The sequence below is a fragment of the Balaenoptera acutorostrata genome, chromosome 3 (genome assembly GCF_949987535.1).
Source record: "Balaenoptera acutorostrata chromosome 3, mBalAcu1.1, whole genome shotgun sequence".
Lineage (NCBI taxonomy): Eukaryota > Metazoa > Chordata > Mammalia > Artiodactyla > Balaenopteridae > Balaenoptera > Balaenoptera acutorostrata.
Window position 1 is genome coordinate 134,727,390 of NC_080066.1, and position 22,372 is coordinate 134,749,761.

Below are 22,372 nucleotides of genomic sequence, written 5' to 3' on the forward strand. Positions count from 1 at the left end.
CAGACTGGAGTGAGTAATAACAACTTTTGGCAGATCAGATTTCAATTTTAAAATCCAGGAAGCAAAGCCGTGTCCTGGCCTTTCTTCTTTTTAAATCATAGCCAAATGTTCCTTTTCTGTTTTTAGGCAAGTGAGATGCCTGGTTTCTGCCAGACCAAAGGGGAGCCAGGCCCCTCCTCTGTCATAAACCCAGGCAGTCTGGTGAGGCAGCTACTTATGAAATAATATTGCAGCATTAAGTGCCCACACCTGAAATTAGGATCTTTGGAAGACATTTTCCGGGATGTTGTTGCTCTTATTACGGGTTTCGTTTTTCTGTTTGTTCCTAAAAACGTCTTTATTAAGTTCACCCAGTACTTACATTGACCAAGCTGCTTGTAATCTGGTGAACTGTCAACAGGATGTGATTTCTCTCAGAATTTGTTATTCTGTTGGAACTGTGCTGTGGTGTTTTTGTGACTTGAGTTAGCCACCAGAGAACCCCTGCTCTCTACTTTCTAGACTAACATGATTTCTCTCTGTTGCCTAGAACTTTGGGCTGGTATCCCTCAAGTAACTGGTTTAGCATGTGAAGCTTATTAAAAGCATGCTACCGACAAATAATATGGGTCTTGCCTGGAGGAGCTATTGTAGAGCCCTTTTCCTGGTAAGATTTCAAGGCAATGTCCTTCATTTTCTTAGCAGAACATCAGCCATCAGTATCCACACACTGCACTTGAAATGCTCGTCACAACCTTAATCCTTCCTTGAGGAAACAGTCTGCAGGGCAGGTTGGTTATCAGTTACTCCAGTTCTCCAAGAGCTACCATTTTACCATGTTAGCACCAGAGACCAGCTTGCTTAGACTATGCTAACTCAGCTGTGCGCAGATCTGGGTTTCAGCATCTGGGCTTTGGCTGCTTCCAACAGTTCAAGGAGGAAATGGCCACCTGGCTTCAGCTGAAGTCCCCCTTCCTTATTTTATGGAGGGACTATGCCATAAATTCCTCTTTGAGCTCAGCAGTAGAAAATGGACTGTCCCTTCTAGCAAATCCATCTGCTTCCACATTTACGAAATTGAGAATTCCTAACCTATCATGTTTCCTTTTTAGCTGTGATTTCCTAAGCTGAGAGCCAAAATTAGTGCTTCGTTACAATAACTCTCATCTCTATTTCCTGGTAGTTATCTCCCCTTTCTTCCATGTGGATTAGCTCTTCTTTCCTTTACTCCAATTATCCTGTACATGTGTTTATTTTAAGGCATTTAAAATCCTTTATGGAAGTAGGTAGTTCAGATTATAAATAAAATAGTATCGCTTGCATTATCGTCACAGTCACATTATTGATTGGTCTTTGGTGTTAGTCTCCTGCTTCCCTCTGAACTTCTTTATCCTTTTTGATTCATTCACATTTGGATAGAGATGAAAAACAGGAATAGGGGCAAAAAAGGAATACAATCCTCAACTGAAGCTGGGCAACATTTTGATAGTTTAAAGTATAACGTTATAAAGGCTACTGTGCAAATATTTTTATTTTCATGTAAATCAAAGAGCCATCACTTGTCTTAGGTACAGTATAAGGGTTAGAGTAATTGGCTAGTAGACTTTGTTGAGGTTAAATAGTGGATCTCACAGCCCAGGGCTCCCCTGGAGACTTTAGGGTTAGAATTTATAAAGCATTTTTTAGTTGAATTGCATGTCTGGGTGCAGAGTTGTTGTTTTAAGCAGAAACCAAGGCTGATGACTTGGAGAAAAAACTCAGACACCCTTATGTCACTTTCCATAAGAACTGATATGGGTGCTGGGCTTATAAGGCTACAGTCTGGCTAGAGTGACTTAAAGACTTTAGGATAAGATGATGATTCTAGGTCATTGGAAGAAGGAGAAAACTCCAAAGGCATCTGGCAAGAATGATGGAGAGAATATCAAGGAAAACAATATAAAAACAAAGGGGAAAGCAAGACAGAGACAGCAGGATCCTGGGGATCCAGATGGTACCAGAAACAACTTTTCTTCCTTCAAAGTCTCAGCTGGACCCAGGGAGGCTTGTGGTTTAGAAGGGGGATGTGGGAGTGAGTGCTCATAGCTTAGGTAACCATGGAATAAGCAACCCCTTTACTTGGAACATCTTTCCAGGTCTGGACCATTCCCTTAGGATTAAGTGGAAAATCGCTGTTCAAAGGGGAAGCACATCCATGTACTGCTGCATTATTTTCAACTGGAATAAAGTATTTACCTATTGCTAGAAGATGCCCACCCCCCACCCCACCCCCTTTTAAACCAGAATGGCACCAACAGTGGCTTCAGGGATGAAGGTACGTCCCTTTGTGCCTGTCCTAGTCAAGGCTCCTCTGGTTACATGAAACAGAAGCCAGCGTGAGCTGGCTTGAGGAAATGGGGCTCTATTGCAGGCATACAAATAAGTTCTCAGGGGAGTGGCATGAGACTTCATGAACAGGAACCTTTCCGGCCTCAGAGGGGCTAGAATTGAGATGATCTGGGCCCTTAAGACAGATACTTGCTGGATTTCTGTCTCAGTGCATCATGTCTGTCAGTCCAAATGTCTAGGTCCTTGTTACTTCAAGTGCAGACTGGGGACCAGCAGTATGGACCTCATCTGTGATCTTGACAGAAGTGCAACCCTCCCCATCTGAATATGCATTTTAACAAGACCCCCGGGTGATTCGTTGCCCATTAGAGTTTGAGGAACACGGGTGCAGGTCACTGGCTACTTACAGAGTAGTTTATTTTCATCGAGTGCCCATCCTAATGCCATCATCCCGGATGAGGGGGTGGGCAGGGCCATGTGACAAGCATGAACACGACCGGGGCTTGTAGGAGGGAGAGGCCAGGCCAGGCACGTTGTATACAGTGCCCAAGACTCTTGGACTTTCCTTTAACTTGTAACATCTCTGTCAGGGCCATGGTGGTTCCCAACTGCTAAGGCAAAGCTGATAGAGACATCTAGTGATTTACTTAAAAAGAAATAAAACTGGTTGTAGTGCCATTACTACTTTAAAGTGTCACTGTTTTATTTATCTTACTTTCATTAGCCCAAAGATAATTAAACCTGAGAACACTGTAGAATATATATAATTTAGTTGTACGAATATGAGTTTTGAACTCTGACATACATGAGCTCTCGGGTAATTTAACAATAGCTACCTTTTGCTTTGAGCTAGCAGAAACTAATCAGTGCTAGTGTTTACAAAGCTGGTGGTACCTAGCTCTGTCTGGAGTTCAGTGTGCATAGCTTGGCTCCCATAATGCCCATTAGCCTGTGATTTTTTTTAATGGTTGTATGGGCATTTGGCCTACAGCCAACTGTATGATGGAGCAAGTGAGTCCTGTTTTAGTATTACTCTATGAGTAAGTAGTTGGACTATTCCAGGACTGGTGTATGTGGATTAGTCATTCCCAGGGACACAGGATTCTTTTGTAATTTGGTACATTTGGTACATAGAAGGCATCTTTTAAACAGGGAGATCTTTTCTACTTCCATTATTTTCTTTTAAAGAATTTTTTGCTTTCTTAAAAATTTATTTTTATTTTTTATTAAGACAGTTTTTTTAAGAGCACTTTAAGGTTCTCAGGAAAATTGAGGGGGTGGTACAAAGATTTTCTGTAGGCCCCCTGCCCGTATACACTATTATTATTATTATTATTTTTTTGAGTGCTTTATTCCCTTAGCTCACCCTTGCTGACCACAGTTGTTTATGGTATTGTTAGCTGTTTGCTCCTTGCTTGGCTGTTCCAGTTTTTGGTGTTTGAAGTTGCTGATTTCTCCCTCTTTAGTAACTGTTTCTGCAAGAATGGTAGATTTCCATAATGCCTTTTAAATAGAATATGTCTCTGTAAGGCACATGGTACATTTCTCTCTGAACTTCTTGAAGACACATAAATTAAATCTGTATCTTTATTGAAGCAATTCAGGTGATGGGAAGGAGTCTCCTGAATCAAGAAGGAAAGGAAGAACCAGGGCTGGTGGCAGGTAATGGAGAGACTTAGGCCACTCTTCTGATGTACAAAGTGAAGTTCCAGTGCTAAGAAAACTCCCAGTTCTCTGAAAATATAGTAAACTATTAATAAAAATCATTTTTCTTAAAAAAAACCTCCCAGTTCTGAGTAAGGAGTTTATGGTGTGTCTACGCAAGATGGAATTTTATTTTGGGAACACCGTTGGAAACCCATTAGATTAGGTGGTCTTCCATCTCTTGTAGTCTGAAATTTTATGAACTCTTACAAACATTGTTTATCAATCCTAAATGAAGAGAAAAAGAGCTCCCTGCCTTAAATTTATATTCTATCTAATATGCACTTTGAGTTTCCATTGCACTTCTGATCTTTTTTTTTTTTTTTTAATTTATTTACTTATTTATTTATTTTTGACTGTGTTAGGTCTTCGTTTCTGTGCGAGGGCTTTCTCCAGTTGCGACAATTGGGGGCCACTCTTCATCGCGGTGCGCGGGCCTCTCACTATCGCGACCTCTCTTGTTGCGGAGCACAGGCTCCAGACGCGCAGGCTCAGTAATTGTGGCTCACGGGCCCAGTCGCTCCGCGGCATGTGGGATCTTCCCAGACCAGGGCTCGAACCCGTGTCCCCCGCATTGGCAGGCAGATTCTCAACCACTGCGCCACCAGGGAAGCCCCTGATCTTTTTTTAAATCATGAAATCTATCACTCATACAAAAGAGTACATCATATTTATGTGCCATTAAAGATTAATAACCGCCCCTGCTCCTCAACTGAGAAACAGAGCATCACAGTCTTTGAAGCTGTCTCTGCTAATGTGCGTTTCTAGGCCGCTTTACTGTCGCAGACCCGTGCACTGCAGTGTCTTATTTGTGAGCTGTAGCATCAGTGGGTACCCCGTGACAGTGGCCCAGCCATTTTTCCTCATGCCCAGACCTTTTCAGGTTTGCAATCTGTCTGATTCTGGACTTAAGAACAGTTAAGTTTTACCACTTGGAAACTGATCTTTAATAAGCTAAGTAGCCTGCTGAAAAATAATAGCATTGTTTGTGATTTTAATTTTCCTGCTCACATGACAGTTACAGTGGCGGTAGCTTCCCTGAGCACAGGATGAATATCTGTCAGCTTGAGGTTCTGCTGCAAAGAAAGCAAGGAGCCGGGATGCTGAAAATCCACCCCGGAGAAAGCGAAAGACCAGGAGAGCATATCTAATGGAAGCTATCTCTAACTCATCAACATTAAATCCAGATAAGTTGGCATTATTTCCTAGGTGCATGCTAGCGGCATTGAAGTCAGTCACACTTTCATTTGTGACCTGGATTTTCTTTGCCATCTGTAATTCCAAGGAGGAAAGATTGGATGCATATATTTTAAAAAGTATGTGCTTTGGTGAAAAGCAGAGTTTTGAAAAAAGGAGAGTGAAGGGTACTATTACATTGCAGTGAAGTAGCTATCACATTGCTATTACATTGCATCACTTAAAATAGGAAGGAAAGCCCCACAGTGAAGCAGATGTCTCACAGGACAGTTCTCAGGAGGCCCTGTGGATTGCCCATCCTGCTGCAGGTTTGGGGCCATGGCCAAAGGTGCTGGTTCTTTTTTTTTTTTTTTAAGTTATTTTATTTTATTTATTTTCGGCTGCGTTGGGTCTTTGTTGCTGCGTGCAGCCTTTCTCTAGTTGTGGCGAGCGAGGGCTACTCTTTGTTGTGGTACGTGGGCTTCTCATTGCGGTGGCTTCTCTTGTTGCGGAGCACGGGCTCTAGGTGCATGGGCTTCAGTAGTTGTGGCTTGTGGGCTCTAGAGCGCAGGCTCAGTAGTTGTGGCACACGGGCTTAGTTGCTCCGCGGCATATGGGATCTTCCGGGACCAGGACTCGAACCCGTGTCCCCTGCATCGGCAGGCGAATTCTTAACCACTGCGCCACCAGGGAAGCCACTGGTTCTTTTTTAGAAATGACCAGAGCTAACACTAAGTGAGTGCTTGCCGTGTGCCAGGCATCGTGTTCAGCACTGTGTTTACATGTATCATCTCACAACAACTCTATTGAGTAGGTGCCATTATAAATGGGGAAATTGAGGCCCAGAGAAGCTGCAGCACCTGCCAGGGTTGCATTACTTTTATCAGTGTCTCTGCTAGAGTCTTGTAGAGAGAGCATTGCATGGGGTTACAAAGATGAGTTCTGGGGCAGACCATTTGGGCTCACACTGCACTCAGCCACTTACTAGCTCTGTGACCTTGGGCAAGTTCACTTAACTGCTGTGTGCCTCAGTTTCCTCATCTGTAAAACAGGGATAATAGCCTTTCCTTCCTCCTAGGGTGGTGCTTAGGACTAAGAAGTAAAGACTGTAAAGCACTTGGTCAGGCCTGGCATATAGTGCATGCCTAGGAAAGAAGAGCTAATTTGCAGAACATGGAGAGTCAGTGTTGAGCATTTCTTGAAGCCTGAGACTATTCAGATATTTTAACATTTTAGGAAATAACTCACTTTTTATTGTAAGCAATAATGTTTATAATAGAACGGTTAGAAAATATGTAGAAATAAAATAGGGAAAACACTTTATACCACTATCCAAACACAACTTCTGTTAATACTTTGCTCTGTTTTCTTCTGTGCTGTTTTTAATATCATTGTGATCATAATCATACTCTAAACAATTTTGCACCCTTTTACATTTAAAATGATAACATAATGATGATGAGTATTATCATTGTAATATCTTTACAAATATAATTTTAATGGCTCTGTAATTTCTATACTGCTCCATTGCTTGGTATTTGAATATTATAATTAATTTTTTTCGTAAAAATCTTTGTGAATAAACTGTATTTTCCTAAAATAACTATACTTCAGTAAAAAATGGTTAAAAAATAGATTGGGTCATTAAGAACACACATATATATATATATAACTTTAAAAATCTAATTTTCACAGTAATCACTTTCCGCCATGACTGACATTACAAGTAGACTTCTTAAGGAATTCGTGTCTTTAAAACATCCTCGTTAAATAGTTAAAAGCAAGTTATCCTCCTTCTTCTGACTCTCTGGTAGAGAAAGAGTAGAGCTTAACTTAGAATAAAGCAAGAATGAACTCAATTCGGTGTTTACTAGGTGCCCATTTTTACCTTAGGACTGTTCTAAGTACTGGATTGGCCCAAAAGTTCGTTCGGGTTTTCCCACAAGATGTTACAAAATCCCGAACGAACTTTTTGGCCAGCCCAGTACTAGGAGGGAGAGGAAATTGTACAGATAAGTTTAAGGATCAGACCCACCTTTTACGAACTAGAAAGCGTGTCCTTTCTACTGTAAGGAAAAGAGCTCAGACCTCTACATGGCTTAGTTCTGGTGTGTGTGTATGTGTGTGTGTGTGTGTGTGTGTGTGTGTGTGTGTGTGTGTCCCCACATGCTTTTGCAACATTGCTTCCATGCCTCAGGCAGGCTCACTTGTAGTTTCCAATAGTGAGAGCTCAAGACTGGAGAGCACCTTGCGGTCCTGGTTGCCCATCACAGATTGATAGGACGTCACTCTTTACAAGCTGCTTGCGGAATGTTGCTTGGTGCTGCTTAACCCGTGGCACGTGTCTGCTTCTAACGTGTCCTTTTGTGGGAGGCAGAGCTGAGCCCTGGCAGGGAGTATGGCCCCTGCACAGTCAGGCTGGCGCAAGGCTGCTTCTCTGAGGCAGCACAGTAACCTCAGAAAGGTGAAGGGCACAGGCCCGGTGCTCTAGAAATCATCACTAGACCGTCAGCATTCATTCAGCACATTTCTTGAGGGTTTTCTGTAAAATGTCTTTTCATAATGTCTGTTTGAAAGGCTGTTTTCAAAGTCCAGAGAGATTTAGTGACTCAGAAAGTTCTTCATTCAGCAAGCTTCCTGATACCTGGCACCATGTTTTTGATACCCGCCTCTTGTTGTCCTTTAGTTTGGTGGCTGAAGAGAATCTTCAGTTGGGTTTCTTCCTCACTGTGGAAATGCTGAAGAAGGTGTAAGGGTGGTTGACACATCTTCATGTATTTGCCAACGTTGTCTTTGGTGCTACCCAAGAAGAGAGAACATTTGAGCCTACTTTGGGGGGAAATTCATCTCTGGGCTGTATATTCCTTCTTGCCTGGTGGGACGTGGGGGTCAGAGGGTAGCCTGGCCAGTGGAGATTCCACAGAGTCTGAGGGGATGACTCTTACCCGAGCTGGGTTACCATTGGAGTCATGAGAACACGAGGCCTCGACAGAACAAGTTATAAAGGAGAGACAGGAGCTTAGTGATGTCAGTGGTGGAAATAGGGAATAGAGCTAAGGCCAGGGAATGGAGGGCCTGGGTTACGTCATCCCAGTGGACATTCCTGATGGGCAGGTGGAGAGAGCTGGCGGTGGAGCTCAGAGAGCTCCGTGTCAGAGGGAAGTTCCTCACGGGGATAGGTAGTCATGGGAGGTAGACATAGTTTCCATTTACGAAGAGGGGCTGGTTCAAGCTCTGAGAAGAGAATGGAGTATTGGGCAGTGCTCATGGTAGGAGATAGTAAGAAGTGTGTAGGAAGAAGGAGGGCTTCGAAGTTAGGAGAAGCAGCAGGGCATCCTGCAAGCCAGGCAAGGAGAAGGGCTCTCAGTTAATAGCACAAAAACGACAGAGAGCAAATCATTTGAATTAAGACCTGAATCTGAGTCCCAGACTTTGCCATTTACTGTGTGGCCTTAGTCAAGTTACTAAAGCTTTCTGGGGAATTTCACACCAGCCAATTGGGGATGATTAGAACACTTTCCATACCTGACCAAGTCAGTGTGGATCAGTGGAGATAATGTATTGGAAAGCACTTATTATGCTGAGGTGACTCATACAAAACTTAGAAAATCTGCTTTGAGTCCCAATGTCTCAATCCAGACCTTCACCTGTCATGATAACTATTAATTTTTGTTACACCCTGCCTGATTTTATAGATTCGCATTGCACCTGTGTTTTTATCATATGTTCTCAGATATGTATTGAAAAGAGGTGGGGCATAAATAGTAGAAAATAGCTTCCCTCTATATCCTGCCAGCAAATATAGGAAAATGCTAAACTAAGCCCAGTTAGGGCACAGAGTATGTCTCTTTTGTTTAATACTGGACTTGCTGTGCCTGGCACACAGTAGGTGTTGAGTTAATATATGTGAATGAATGAACAAATGTCTTGCCAAATTCTTTGAGCTGTGAATTTTGCATTTAAGCTAGCTGGAAGGAGGGAATCGTACTCAGAGCCACCCGACGTTGTCTTTTTAGTGGGAGATGAAGGCTATGATTTTATTAGGTGAAAACATGGAAAGAATTGTTAGTCATAGAGTCACAGATTTAGAGGTAGAGGGGACAGCAGGAGAAGCAAGATTTATTATTACTGCTTTTTTAAAGGTGAGGTGCCTGTACCCAAGGATGTGGAATAACTCTGGCTGGACAGTTTGTAACAGAAGAGAGGCAGAGGAAGGTAAAATGTTTGTCTTATTCTTTGTACCTGTAGGAGGCAGAATAACAGCCTCCAGCAAATGTCTGCATCCTAATCCCAGGGACGCGCGAAAATCTCATGTTACATGGCATACATGCAGATGGAATTAAGGTTCTTAGTTTAACCTTAAAACTGGAAGATTCTTTTGGACTATCCGAGTGGGCTCCGTGTAATCACAAGGGTCCTTAAGGGGAAGTGAGAGGTGGAAGAAGAGTCAATGCCAGAGAGATGTGATGGGAGAAAAACTTGATCAGCCGCTGCTGACCTTGTGGATGGAAGGGGGCCGTGAACCCAGGAATGTGGGCAGCCTCTGGAAGGTGGAAAAGGCAAGGAAATGGATTTTCCCCCAGAACCTTCAGAAGGAACACAGCCCTGCTGACACCTTGATTTTAGCCCAGTGAGACCCATTTTGGACTTCTGACCTCCAGGACTATAAGATTGTAAAAGTATCATTTTTTTTTAAGCCACTAAGTTTATGATGATTTGTTACAGTAGCCAACAGGAAACTAATACAGTTCCAATATGGTCACCAAAGGGAGGCTGTGTCTGCCCCTGATGTTTCACCTCTGGAGAATAATGTGCTTTTTGCTATTCAGATGCTTTTGTGCAGGGTTAATTTATGCATCTGGAGAGGAAGGTGAATTTAATAGGACACAGTTTGAAAGAAATAGCTGTAATTGACTAATAAATCATCACAGGTTCCTCTTGGCCACACTGCACTTCTTTTTTCTGCCACATGATTATTCTGAGTGGACCTTTCTTGGCTATCAAAGAAAGTGCAGTTAGTTAAGTCCTTCATGAGTCAGACTGACAGCCAAAGTTAGCAAAATCATTCAGAATATCTTCTTGGAGTGTTTAAACTTGCTTGTGGGATCTTGTATTGTTTAGTCTTTGAAATAAAAGTTAAATTACCATCTCTTTGTGGATTTCTTTCCCCAGTAAGGAATTTATTTACTCTCTGAAAAATGGGAGCCTATTATGACTTTTAGAAACCTCTTTTGTTGGCACTGCTGATTTTTAGTTGGAGTATCACAGGGGATTTGACTATGTATGGTGTGTTTCTAACTTTCATCTGGTGAGTGAATTCCTTTTGTCTTTCCATCTTTCCACAACCTGGTTTTTGTTTTTCTCTATAAATATGACCCATCCCTTCCAGAGCTAGATTACTTTCATTCAGTTGGGAATATTTAATAAAAGTTTCAAAAGGAAGCAAGAGTTTTTGTAGCATTTTCTCTTCCAGACAAGCTAGGGCTCAGTTCTTCAAATGAGAATGAAACTTAAATGTGGCCGAATCAGCATCGTCATTTGAAATGATGAGAATGTATTTCTACAAAAATATAAACTGAACTTTACAATGTAAAGAAGGAACAAAGTCATCTATAGAAAAGCAAGTCCAGGCCCCAGAGCTCACAGAGTACCCATTATAATCATTCCAGAAAAGCGTTTTCTTTACCGGAGAACTTACCAGCTAGCTCAGCCTGGTACAGCAACAGGCTGACACTAGCTCTTACTATTCTCTCCACTCGGTGTCTGAAAAGTATTTATTTTTTAGTACATTTCTCTGACCTTTGGTTCTGTGCCTCTACAGCTGGATATTGCTTACAGCTAAATGTTTTCTGTGATAAAGTTAATTTCTGAAGCTTTCAATTTTTTTTTGAGCCAAGTTGCATGTAGCACTCAGTCTCTGTTGACAAAGTCTTACTACTATAAAAGTCCATTCTGATTTTTTTAAAAAGTCAGGCAGTTTGATTCTCCTGTGAAATAGCTAATAGTCAATGATATAATAGTTTGACTCTGACACAATCTCACGATAGCTCAGCTCTAGTGCATTTTTTAGGAACGAGTGTGGAAAAAATAAGCTATGAAAAGCACTTGTAGCCAGATGGAAAAAGAGGAAGTTTTGATTCTTTCTCTCTCTGAACAGCAGATATGCCCAAATCTTCAGAATTAAAATAAGAAGCTGACAGGGCCCATGATAGGCTTAAATTTTTTCTAAGGTTTCACCTAATAATAATGATTAAAAGCCAACATGATGATATCTAGAATTTATAGCACATTTAATTTGTACATTAAAAATCATATTACTTGTGATTACTCAAGGCTATATATAATAATGGCATAGAAATATAGTACTTTAGCCGAAAGGAAGCCTTTGACTCTTGGCTGGGCATATGGGTCTTAAAGAAGAAAAAAAACCTAAAAAACCTAAAAACTAAAGAAGTAATAAGGGAAAATTAATGTTAATAATGTCATAGCTCACTTCCCTTTTTATTCATAAAGCCCCATTTATTAATAGTAACAGCATCAACAATAATGAGCGTATTCCTTCTCTGCCCTACAAGTGGCCTTCGAGGTTTCACAGAGCTCTGCATTCTGCTTGGTGAGTGTGCAGTGCTCAGAACACTGGTTGCCTTCCAGAGTGGGCTGAAATTCCCTAGGTAGCCCCAGGTCCCAGCAAACCATTTGATCAACCTTTACATAGAAATCAGCATAGAAAAGGCATTTGAAGAAACTCTTCCTTATGTTAGGCTTTTCCCCTCTGGTTTTGTCCCCTGGCTTCCTATAAGGTCAAAAAGGGAGCCTGACATACTAGATTCTAGTAACACACTGAGTTTGATGAGAAATAAACCAGCAAGAGCTGTTGTTATTGCTAATAATTAGTGTCAACAGATCTCCTCAATCTGGATGGAAACCCCCAGATGGGCCTTCCCTTGATCGACCCCCCAGATGTGCAGACCCCTTGCTGAGGTCAGCTGGGTAGGTCGTAGTGGGTTCCTTGCACCACTGGAACAGGGTTTCTGTTGGTTTCCAAATTGCATCTCTGAATAGCACAGAATTTGAATTATTACTTAAATAGTTGGTTATTTATGTTTGGAAAATAACAACTGAAAATTTACCTGGAAAAAATTTTTATTCAGAGAAAATCCTTTCCATTAGATTGCATATAGCTAGTCAGTTTCTTCTAATTTTCCTTTTCTTTTAGCCTATCCCTTAATGTCCATATTTTCATGATAGGATACCATCACTTTTGTATTCACTTGAATATGACAGTGTAATCTGCATGTCTCCCAGCCTTCTTTGAGTCATTAGAAGCTCTTTCCTGCTCCATAGAATTTGGGCTGTTATTAATTTTACCTCTTATTTAAAAATCTTATCTTTCTTTGAATGTAAATGTCTTCATTTTCCCTGATGTCTATTCCGGCAACTCTAATTGCTGTTTCTTCAGTCTAGGGTCATCTTCATTAGATTAATTACTGTGGAAGCCTGTTCCCTAAATGTGCTAATAGCATGAAAATGACTTATTTCCGTGTTCTCTGTCACACTATGCTAAGAAACAGACAAAAAGAAAAATTTGTACAAGAAGACTGAAAAATATCAGTTTTCTTGAATGGCCCTTTTGAGGGAGCTGCACCCACTCATCTACCTGGGTGTCAGGACTTGAGTGTGAGGGGCTAAAACCAGTGTGGAGGTTGGAATGGGGGGCTACCTGAGACAGTCAGTAGTGGAAAGAGACACAGTCCTCCTAAAGAGAAAGAGCCAAGGGAAGCAAATATACTCGCTGATTCTAACAGCAAAAACAGGATGCGTACAGGGGCAGAAGGCTTGGCTTGGGAGCTGGGTGGAGATTGGAGGGAGGTGGGAACAGGTTGGGATGACATGAAGCAGGTAGCAGGCATTGCTATGACCAGGACTGGGTGTTTCTGGTTTGCCTCTGTTGGTGGTAGGTTATGGTGTATGTATACTAGGCTGGTTTAAAGGTCTGCGGCTGGTTGTGAGCAGTCATGATGCAATAAAAATGTCTTTACAATGTGCCCGAGGGTTCTCACATATTGTTGAAAAGGTCACCCTGTCTGAGATGTTTGGACCATTATGGTGCAACTACTGTTGCTGGGTTCCAGCTGGGGCTCCTGCCTTATAGCGCCTGCTTTCCAGTTCCCACGTCCACATGAAGGTGGACCAGGGGGTGACCGATTTGTTTGCACTTGATCTTTCTTCCACACCGTGTTCCTTAAGTTTCACATAGTATATCCCTCATTCTACCAGTTACATATCATAAGACAGTTTGTATCTTTAAAGCGGAGGTTCTCAAAGTGTGGTCTGGGGAACCCTAAGATCCCTAAGACATTTTCAGAGGATCTGCAAGGTCAAACACATTTTCGCAATAATACTAAGACATTATTTGCCTTTTTGCTCTCATTATCTCATGACTATTTAGAGTACAAGTTCATCAGTAAAGATTCAGATTCCACGTTGCAAGTAACCTTTAAGGAAACGACCAGTTGTGACGTTTTAGTCTTTATCAAAGAAGAATATCACAGTTATCTGAAAAGGCTATTAAAATATTCCTTCCTTTTCCAGCTACATTTCTGTGAGGCTAGATTTTCTTCATATATTTTAACTGAAAGAACATCACAACAGATTGAGTGCAGAAGGAGATATGAAAATCTAGCTGACTTCAGTTAAGACAGACATCAAAGAGATTTGCAAAAATGTAAATACTGCGGCCTTTCTCACTAAATTTTTTTTCTGGAAATCAGTCATTTTTCATAAAAATATGTTATTTACTTTAATGTATAATGGGTTTACTTATTTTAAAATAAATTAATGAATAAATATTTTTAAAGTTTCTTCATTTAAATTTATAATATAGTTAATCTGGATTTATAATATAGTATATCTAGATAAATATAATCTATATAAACAAAAGTTCTTTGGGGTTTTCAGTAATTTTTAAGAGTGGAACTGGATCCTAAGACTAAAAAGTTTGAGAACCTCAGCTTTAAAATAAGCATTTTATGGATAATGCAAAAATTTGGTTGTTAAATGACATAAATATATACCATAAAATCAGATATTGATAATAGAAGTGACTTTTTTTTTTTAGAAGGGAGTCATTATTTTTTTTTTAAGTATTTATTTATTTATTTATGGCTGTGTTGGGTCTTTGTTTCTGTGCGAGGGCTTTCTCTAGTTGCGGCGAGCGGGGGCCACTCTTCATCGCGATGCGCGGGCCTCTCACCATCGCGGCCTCTCTTGTTGCGGAGCACAGGCTCCAGACGCGCAGGCTCAGTAATTGTGGCTCACGGGCCCAGCTGCTCCGCGGCACGTGGGATCTTCCCAGACCAGGGCTCGAGCCTGTATCCCCTGCATTGGCAGGCAGATTCTCAACCACTGCGCCACCAGGGAAGCCCTAGAAGTGACTTTTAAAAGGCACTTGGTCTGGATCTCTCTTGTCTTCTGTGCCAGTGGTTTGTGTGTTTCCCTCTTCATTCTTCCCCCTACACACCAATTAAATCCCCTTAGCTGTAAAACCTGATGTAGGGCTTGTATAAATACGTGGGAAACAGTTACTATTTATTCTCTTTTCATAAAATGTTTCTAGTTGCCAGCAATACTTTAATAAAAGCAAGCAGTTTTTGCCCTTTTTGCCTAAGGGACACAGAGCTTTACAACAAAATTTCATTGATTTTTCAGTTATTTACCAGTTAAAATAAGAGCCAGAGAACAGCCTCCTAAGAGGAAGACTGGAGAAGCCACATTATTTCCCCCAATTTAAAGAGAGAGAGCTTGTGAAGTGGGAAGTGGCTGTGTGATTGTCTAATTAAGTCCTAGAGTCAGAGGTGAGGCCAGGGTCGGGACGTGGTTCTCCGGAGTTCAGCTCAGTCATCTCAAAATGTACCATTATTACTGTCACCTTTCTTTGGTACTCTGCCCAGTGTGTGTTCCATAAAGATTAACTGCCAAAAGAGTAAGTTAGATGCCACATGTAGTGCAGAGGGAGATGGACCAGAAGTCAAGGGCCCTGGCTGCTTCTCTAGGCTTCTCACAAGCTCACCTTGCAACCTTGGACAAGTCACCCAGCCTCCCGCGTGCTCTGGGTCATCTGTCAAATGAGGACTTACCTGCCAGGAGAGGAGGGAGGTAGTTTTAGAATGTAATTTTCTGGTACTCTATCTCATTGAATGCTCACAGCAAACCTCTGAAGTAACTAGGGCAGGTGTCATTACTTTCATTTTGCAGTTGAGGAAATACCTGAGATTATGTGATTAGTAAATGATGACACTTTATTCTTTTTCCTAACAATACAAAAACATGAACCAGTCTCTTGACCCTTGAGAAACACCTGTTCAGAGCACAGGAGATGTATTTGACTTTTCAAGGTGGAACTCTGAATTATTTCATATAGAAATATTGTTACCTGTGGTTCTTCAGGACTGGATACTTTAAGTACCACATTTCAGGAACATCCTGGGCTACATAGATATTTGTGGGTTTACCTAGGACCCTCATCACCTCTTATAGCCTTGTTTCTTGAAAAAGGTGTTGCAAGTTCTCTATAACCTGTATATAAATAAGCTTTGAGAATACAAAAAAATTCTGCAGCTAGGTACTGTCTGTTCTCTATTTTAATGTTTATCATTTTTATTTTGTGACTTATTTGAAATCGCAATGTGGTATTACTAATAAGTAAGAATATTTTACCTGAAAGTGATAGTGTTAAAAATATACTATTTCAAAAAGCTTTACTCTATTATTTTATTATATTACATTATTATATAATATTACATAAAACATTATTAATAATTACAGGAACTTTTTTGCCCACATGCAAGGCAAATATAATTATATAATAGAAGTGAGTGGGGAAAAAATTCTCTCATCAGAAATTTCCTGTGTAAGAATAAAATTTCGTTGTACTCCATCCTCTTTCAAATAAAATTTACTTGTATTTATAGTTGGCTATACAATTTACAGTATATCCCGTGAGACTCTGTATCAACCACACATTATTTCTAGAGAAGATAACTACCATTAAATAGCTGCCTCTATTTAAGTGTAGAGAATGAAAATATAAACCTTCCCATAGGAAAGGTTATAAATTGCCTTGCTGCCTCTGCTCATGCACATTTTATACCTGTCTATATTGTTCTCTTTAAAACTATTCAGAGTTACTCCACACTTTCTTATATTCTGGGGAAAAATTTTTTCCATAACTCTGTTGAGTTATGTGGCAAGGCCTAGTTTTTGTTTTTGACTCTTTAGAACTTAAGTCTTTCATGAACAGACACATCTCCCAGAAAGATTACATACTAATCTATCATGCTGTTTTGCTCTTCGTATCCCATTAGAAGCCTATTCTGCTGGTTAGAGCTTTGTGCCATTGTATAAAGCTGCATATGTCTTGGTGGTTGTGTCAGTACTCTTTAAAGAGTAGGATCTGCGCGTAGGAAGGCTCTGGTTGAGGTCCCAAGCTTGCTGATTGAGGCAAGGCGATATCTCAAATCATCCAAAACAAATCGCCCCATCCTTAGATAACTGGATATAGTCAGCATAATCTCTCTCATTGGCTTATTCCAGAATTTAATAATATGCAAACTTGACTTGTGAATTCCTTTGATTAAACTAAGCTTTTATAGAATTAAACTTACTGTTGTTGATTTATTATTGCTAAATTGATGTAATTATTTTGTTTTGACAAATTCAGAGCCTTGTAATGCCTATCTTGTCACCAACCTTGTTTATTTTTCCTGAAGTAACAATGCACACTTCAAGAATTCTGAGTTTTCAAAAAAATGGGAAATTGTATTTTATAAGGTAGCAATAAAGAAATAATTCCCTTTAATTGAGAAAGGAGAATTTTGAATGTGAGCTAGTGAAAGCTGAAGCCAGAACTGGAATCTGTTTCCAGTCAACTTACCCTTGAGGAAAATTTATCCTTGATTTACTTATGTGTCAAACAAGTTATTCAAAACCCCGGTGAGTAACAAAATATATATTTACAAACCAAAGGGTTTTTTAAAGGTACTGAAGTTATGTATTTAATAAAGTAGAGGTGTTTAAATATGGTACCATTTTTTTGCAATTCTCTGAGAATAAAGGAGGGAAGGTGAAAAGGTCATTCATTTCCTTGAGGTAATATATTCCACAGGATATTTCTCCATAGGTATTTCTTTCTCAATTGTACATGAAAAGATTGTGGATCCCCAAACACAGTAGGCTCTTTCAATCAGAAAGAAATACAACTGTGCATTAAAATACATAAATGATCAATAAGTTATAAGAACATGCAAATATGAATTACTATGTCAGTAATTTTACTGAAAGCTATAAACCATTTTCTTAAAGACATGAGCTCAGGCTTGGTTTGTTAAAATTATGGGAGGAAGAAGAACCTCACAATTCAGAGAAAAGTGGTATAGGAAGATAGTTTAGGTGTAGCCCGTTCCCTGGTGGATTCACATTTTGGTCTTCTTTGAAGTTGAGAAAATGAGCAAATGTCTGGTATCCCATACTGCATGGAGTCATTCTGATGAGCCATTGGATTTCATGATTAGTTTTAAGAAGTCATCCTACCTCTTTTTCCATCAGAGTTGTAACTACCACTACTTGCACATTATCTATAGAATTAATAGTCAGGCACTAACGATGGTAACTTTAAACTGGACCTGGATCACCATTCAGTAAGTGTACCCAAAACAATTCTTTTCTCTGCAACTCATAACTATGCCTCGCTTAGAAACTTCTTGAAAATTGGGTACCTGATTTTAAGCACGATGTAAACTATGTTTTCACAAGTTTATTGATGACTACATTGTGTGGGAAAGACATAAAGCCTTCCTGACATCAAGATAGATGATACCTTTTAGGCCTGGCCCTGGGTTATTGGAGGAGATTAGTATGAGAAGATTTGTTCTTTAAGGAGCCATTCCATTCATTACCCTGCTTTTTTTCAAGGGTGTGCAATTGATTGTGCCCCCAAACTATTAGTCTTTTGGTGACAGACATCATAAGAATAAACAGTTCAGTGCTTTCAATTTGGATGAGGTGGCTTCTGGTACAACTCAGAATAAACTTGGCCTAGAGCTATATGGTATTGCTGATGTACTTTATTTCCAGTGGTGTACTAGAGTCAGCTCACACCAGCTCCCACGAGCTGACTGAGAACAACTCTTCCCAACTGCACTTTCAATGACATCGCCTAGGTAGCCTGAAATCAACCATGTTGGTAGTCTTAATACCAGGGAAATTGGCACATGCTATAAATCCTGCCTTTCACCCCACAGAGAATCAGTTGTTAAAACATTTACTAACATACTACTGCTTCAAAACCAAGAGATAGTACATTTTGCAGTTTTGAGGTTTTAAACAATATCTACCAAGAATCAATCATAAAGGAAATATCAAATAAGTCTTTTGACATTGAGAAATCACAGATTTAGCCAAACTACCTCCACCCAAGCATTTATCAAATTTATCTCCCTTCAAACTTGAAAATGATCTAGAGATTTTAAGCCAATGTTAGGATAGATAAATATGTCTTCAAATATATTTTTAAATGTTAATTTGATTTAATAGATCTTTCCTGGATCTCTCTCTAGTGTGGAGAGAGCCAGGTACAGTTACTAAGGTATATTCCCTCAGGGCTGCTAATCTTGACTGGTACTCACAGAAGTTGGCCAATCACTAAGATGCTTTCCTTTCCTTTTTTCCCCCTTTTCTTTTGTTTGTTTTATTTTTAAGCTAACACTTGCCCTTTGGAAGATTACTTAGAGGTGTCTTGGGCAGGAAAGAAAAATGTTTTATTTCACTATTTATTGGACCTCTATAAAGTAATGTACTTTTTCCTAAGGCTAACTATACAATAGGGCTAGCATTCTATAAAAAAGTCATGTCTTTTTTTAAATGCTGAAAAAATATATAGTTTTCATATAGGAAGATAAGAAAGCACCCCTCTATGGATCAATATGTCACTTTAAATATATTTTGAGAGTAGGTTTGTAGAATATATTCCAACATGAATACAACTGCCATCATCTGTTAATGATTTAAAATAGCTTGAATTATAAATGGAAAAATTGCTAAGAATGATAATCCACTTATTGATATAATTAATAGGTAATTATTTCAAGTCAAAATGTTAATTAGCCAAGATCAGTTTCTGGTATTCAGATATAGTTGTTATCAAGACTTTGAAAATGATAACAACTTTCTTACCACTGCATTCTAAATTATATTTAAAATTCTTTAATTCCTTGAAGGCAGGAGAGATAATCTTGAGATCCTGCCTTCTCATTTACATTTTTCTCTTCTGGCTGTGTCTGTAAGACGCATCTTAGCACTCAGTGCATTTAACATAACAGGTGTTCTTTCCCTACATAACATATAACTTGGAGAAATGACTCGAACTAATTTAATCCAGAACATGTTAAGAAATCGGGAAGGAGATCATGCTTGTGGCTAGGGATAACCTTTTTTGTTTCAGCTGGAAGACAAAAACAAAGGTAGGCAAGTCAATTACTTTTAAAAAATATTGTTCTCCTTTGAACTTGGGAGATGTTTGTCTTTTTTCATTGATCTCAGGAGAACTATCATGTGGATGACCTTAAATTTAGCCACACTAACCACTGACAGCATCTCCCTAATTCAGCCTCACCTGTGATGTGAGGTGATGCATAGCCATGAGACTGCGGTGAGCACCTCTTGCTCCAGGCATCCAACTGATATAGATGGCTACCATTCAGTGGGTACCATATATACTCCAGGCCAGTGTGGAGAGCTTTCCATACATCATCTCACGAGGTTGACAATATTATAATCCTCACTTTTCAGATGTTGAAATGAAGGGTTTGGGAGTTTAACTAACTCATCCTAGGCGTCACAGTTAGCAGCTCTCAAACCCAAACTTACCTGTAAAGAGACCTCACATCAGTGCCCATCCCATAGGGTTGTTTGAGGATTAAAATAATAAGCAAATGGAAACTGCTGAGAACAGTGCCGGAAACAAGAATAGGCACTGGTTAAGTCTTAGCTGCCTCCATCATCATCATCAAAACTAGGTCAATCTGATCCCCAAATTGGGGCTAACAGCCCAGCCTAAAGTGCCAAGTGAATAGAATAGTCAGTGGCATTCTTTCTGCTATGGTGGCTGTGGTCTACCCAGAGGATTCCCAAATGAGGCAACGGATAAGTAGTGCAGATTTGTATGGCATTGGCCCTGCCTTCCCAGTTTAGGAACAGCTTCTCTTGGTATAAGGTGGAGCGATTTTGACTGTTTTTAGATCTGAGCTCGTGTTTGTTTGTTTTTTTTCTTTTTTTTGGAATTAAACCAGGTAGGAAAGAAGTCTTGAGGAATATGGGCTAAAGCTATGGGGTTTTATGAGCAAACGTAGGCGTAATTTAAAAATTGAACCTAGGGGGGAGAAATCATTGTTCCATTTCTTTTTCTTTATGTTCAACTGAAGTTTCATATGAGATCAGGTGACGAAGGGAGAAAGGAAGAGCTGAATCTGAGAGCTATTTTGAAGGTGTGACCTCTAGGGGAAGGTTTGGTGCATTTCAACTCCCAGATTTCCTGTTTGAATTTTTAAAATAGCAACTCTTGAACCCAAATGGCACAATCACAGAATAGCCTCCACTTGCTAGCACTCACCAACACAGAGAACCCAAGAAGGCTATCACCAAGCAAGACCCTCAGGGTTAAAAATGCCTGAAGGCTGTTCAATTTGTGTTTATTTTCAGATCTCCTTTTTAAGGGACAGAAGCATCCCCTAGATTCCAGATCAGATTCTTTCTTTCTAGTTTCCTCTATCCAAAAAACCCAAAACAAACAAAAACACAAAACAAATCTATTCCCTAAAATGTACAGAACATTGATGCTTTCTAACACATTGTCTAAGAAAAAAAAGGGGAAATCTTCTGATTTTGAAAGTGTCCAAGTACAATCAGACTCACTTTTGATATGTCAGTGAAGCAGAGGAGAACAATATTTTGGAGGGAATTCTGCAGCAATTAATCTTTAAGAATTATTTTTATTCATTCATTTAGTTCTTCTGTGTTACTCATAATCTATGAAATTTAGGAATAGAATAATGATTATTTCTTTTATGAAAATTTTCCTCTGGAGGAAGGGAAATATTTCATTGATTTTTCATGTATAAGAATGTGCTACCTGTGTACAATCTTTGTGATTTTGACTTAGAAAACTAATTTTCCTTAATGGGAGTAGTTTTGTGGTAGTGACACTAGGATACAGCTTGTTAGTGGGGAAAAAAGCTTATTTCTTTATATTAATATTCTGTTGTTTTTGTTTAAATTAGAAGTTAATAATTTAGGGTTAGTTATTTTGTTACATCAATTTTGATGTTTTACTGAGAAAGGAATAGTTATAATGTCTCTTCCACTTTGCATTCTCATTATCTAGTTCTCAGAGAAAAATTTTCTCAAATAACCAGGCAACTGGTGGAGGCACTGTTCAGGGTCTGCCAGGGGAGGTAGGATGTAGGATTATGATGGGCCTCAGATGTGCACTTGTGATGTTATCTTCAAATGAACTTACATGTAAAGTTGTACTTCGTGTAAAGGCTTTGGCATGATAAATGTAAACACTCACAATATGCCACAATTTGGGTAATTCTGCCTTGGCATTAGGACCTTCAAACAATGGAATCAGCTCAGGCCTCTGCAGACAGGGCTTTGCTGATTTGCTCTTGAGTGTCAGGAGCAGCGATTCAGGCTGTGGGAAGGCTCCTGGCCCCTGGACCAGCATCTAGGCTGGTCTGTCTCAGCCTGGGCTGCCCGTGGGATCATCCTGGAGCTTTCAGCATTCCTGATTCCTGGTCTCAGCCCCTGAGACTCTGATTTCATTGGTCTGTCATGCAGCCTGGGTATTGGGATTTTTGCTCCTCAAAGCGGGGTTCATAGATCAGCAGCATCTCATGGCCTGGGAGCTTGTTACAAATCAGAATCTCAGGCCCAGCGCCAGCACTACAGAATCAGAGCCCGCATCCCAGGTATGTACCGTCAAGTCTGAGGAGCACTTTTTACAGCCCTCCTAGGCTGATGGGTCTGAATGGCAGCTGCAAATGGAAGTGGTTTCGTTCTGTAGCTGAATAATGAATTGATTTAGAAACTGTTGGAACCCATTGGATAGTGTCTAGAATAGATTTTGTTG

General features: G+C 40.0%; 1 protein-coding gene across 3 annotated transcripts in view; it reads left to right on the forward strand.

Moving 5' to 3' along the window:
* SAMD4A (sterile alpha motif domain containing 4A) overlaps positions 1 to 22,372 on the forward strand; it is a 223,709-nt gene that overhangs the window by 39,746 nt on the left and 161,591 nt on the right. Inside the window, exon 2 of one of the 3 annotated variants that reach the window (XM_057543929.1) lies at positions 9,330 to 9,402. The exons of the other annotated variants lie outside the window; for them this stretch is intronic. Within the exon in view, the coding sequence (XP_057399912.1) occupies positions 9,351 to 9,402 (52 nt within the window). The 5' untranslated portion in view covers positions 9,330 to 9,350. The remainder of the gene's footprint in view (positions 1 to 9,329; positions 9,403 to 22,372) is intronic. 3 annotated transcript variants of the gene reach the window in all.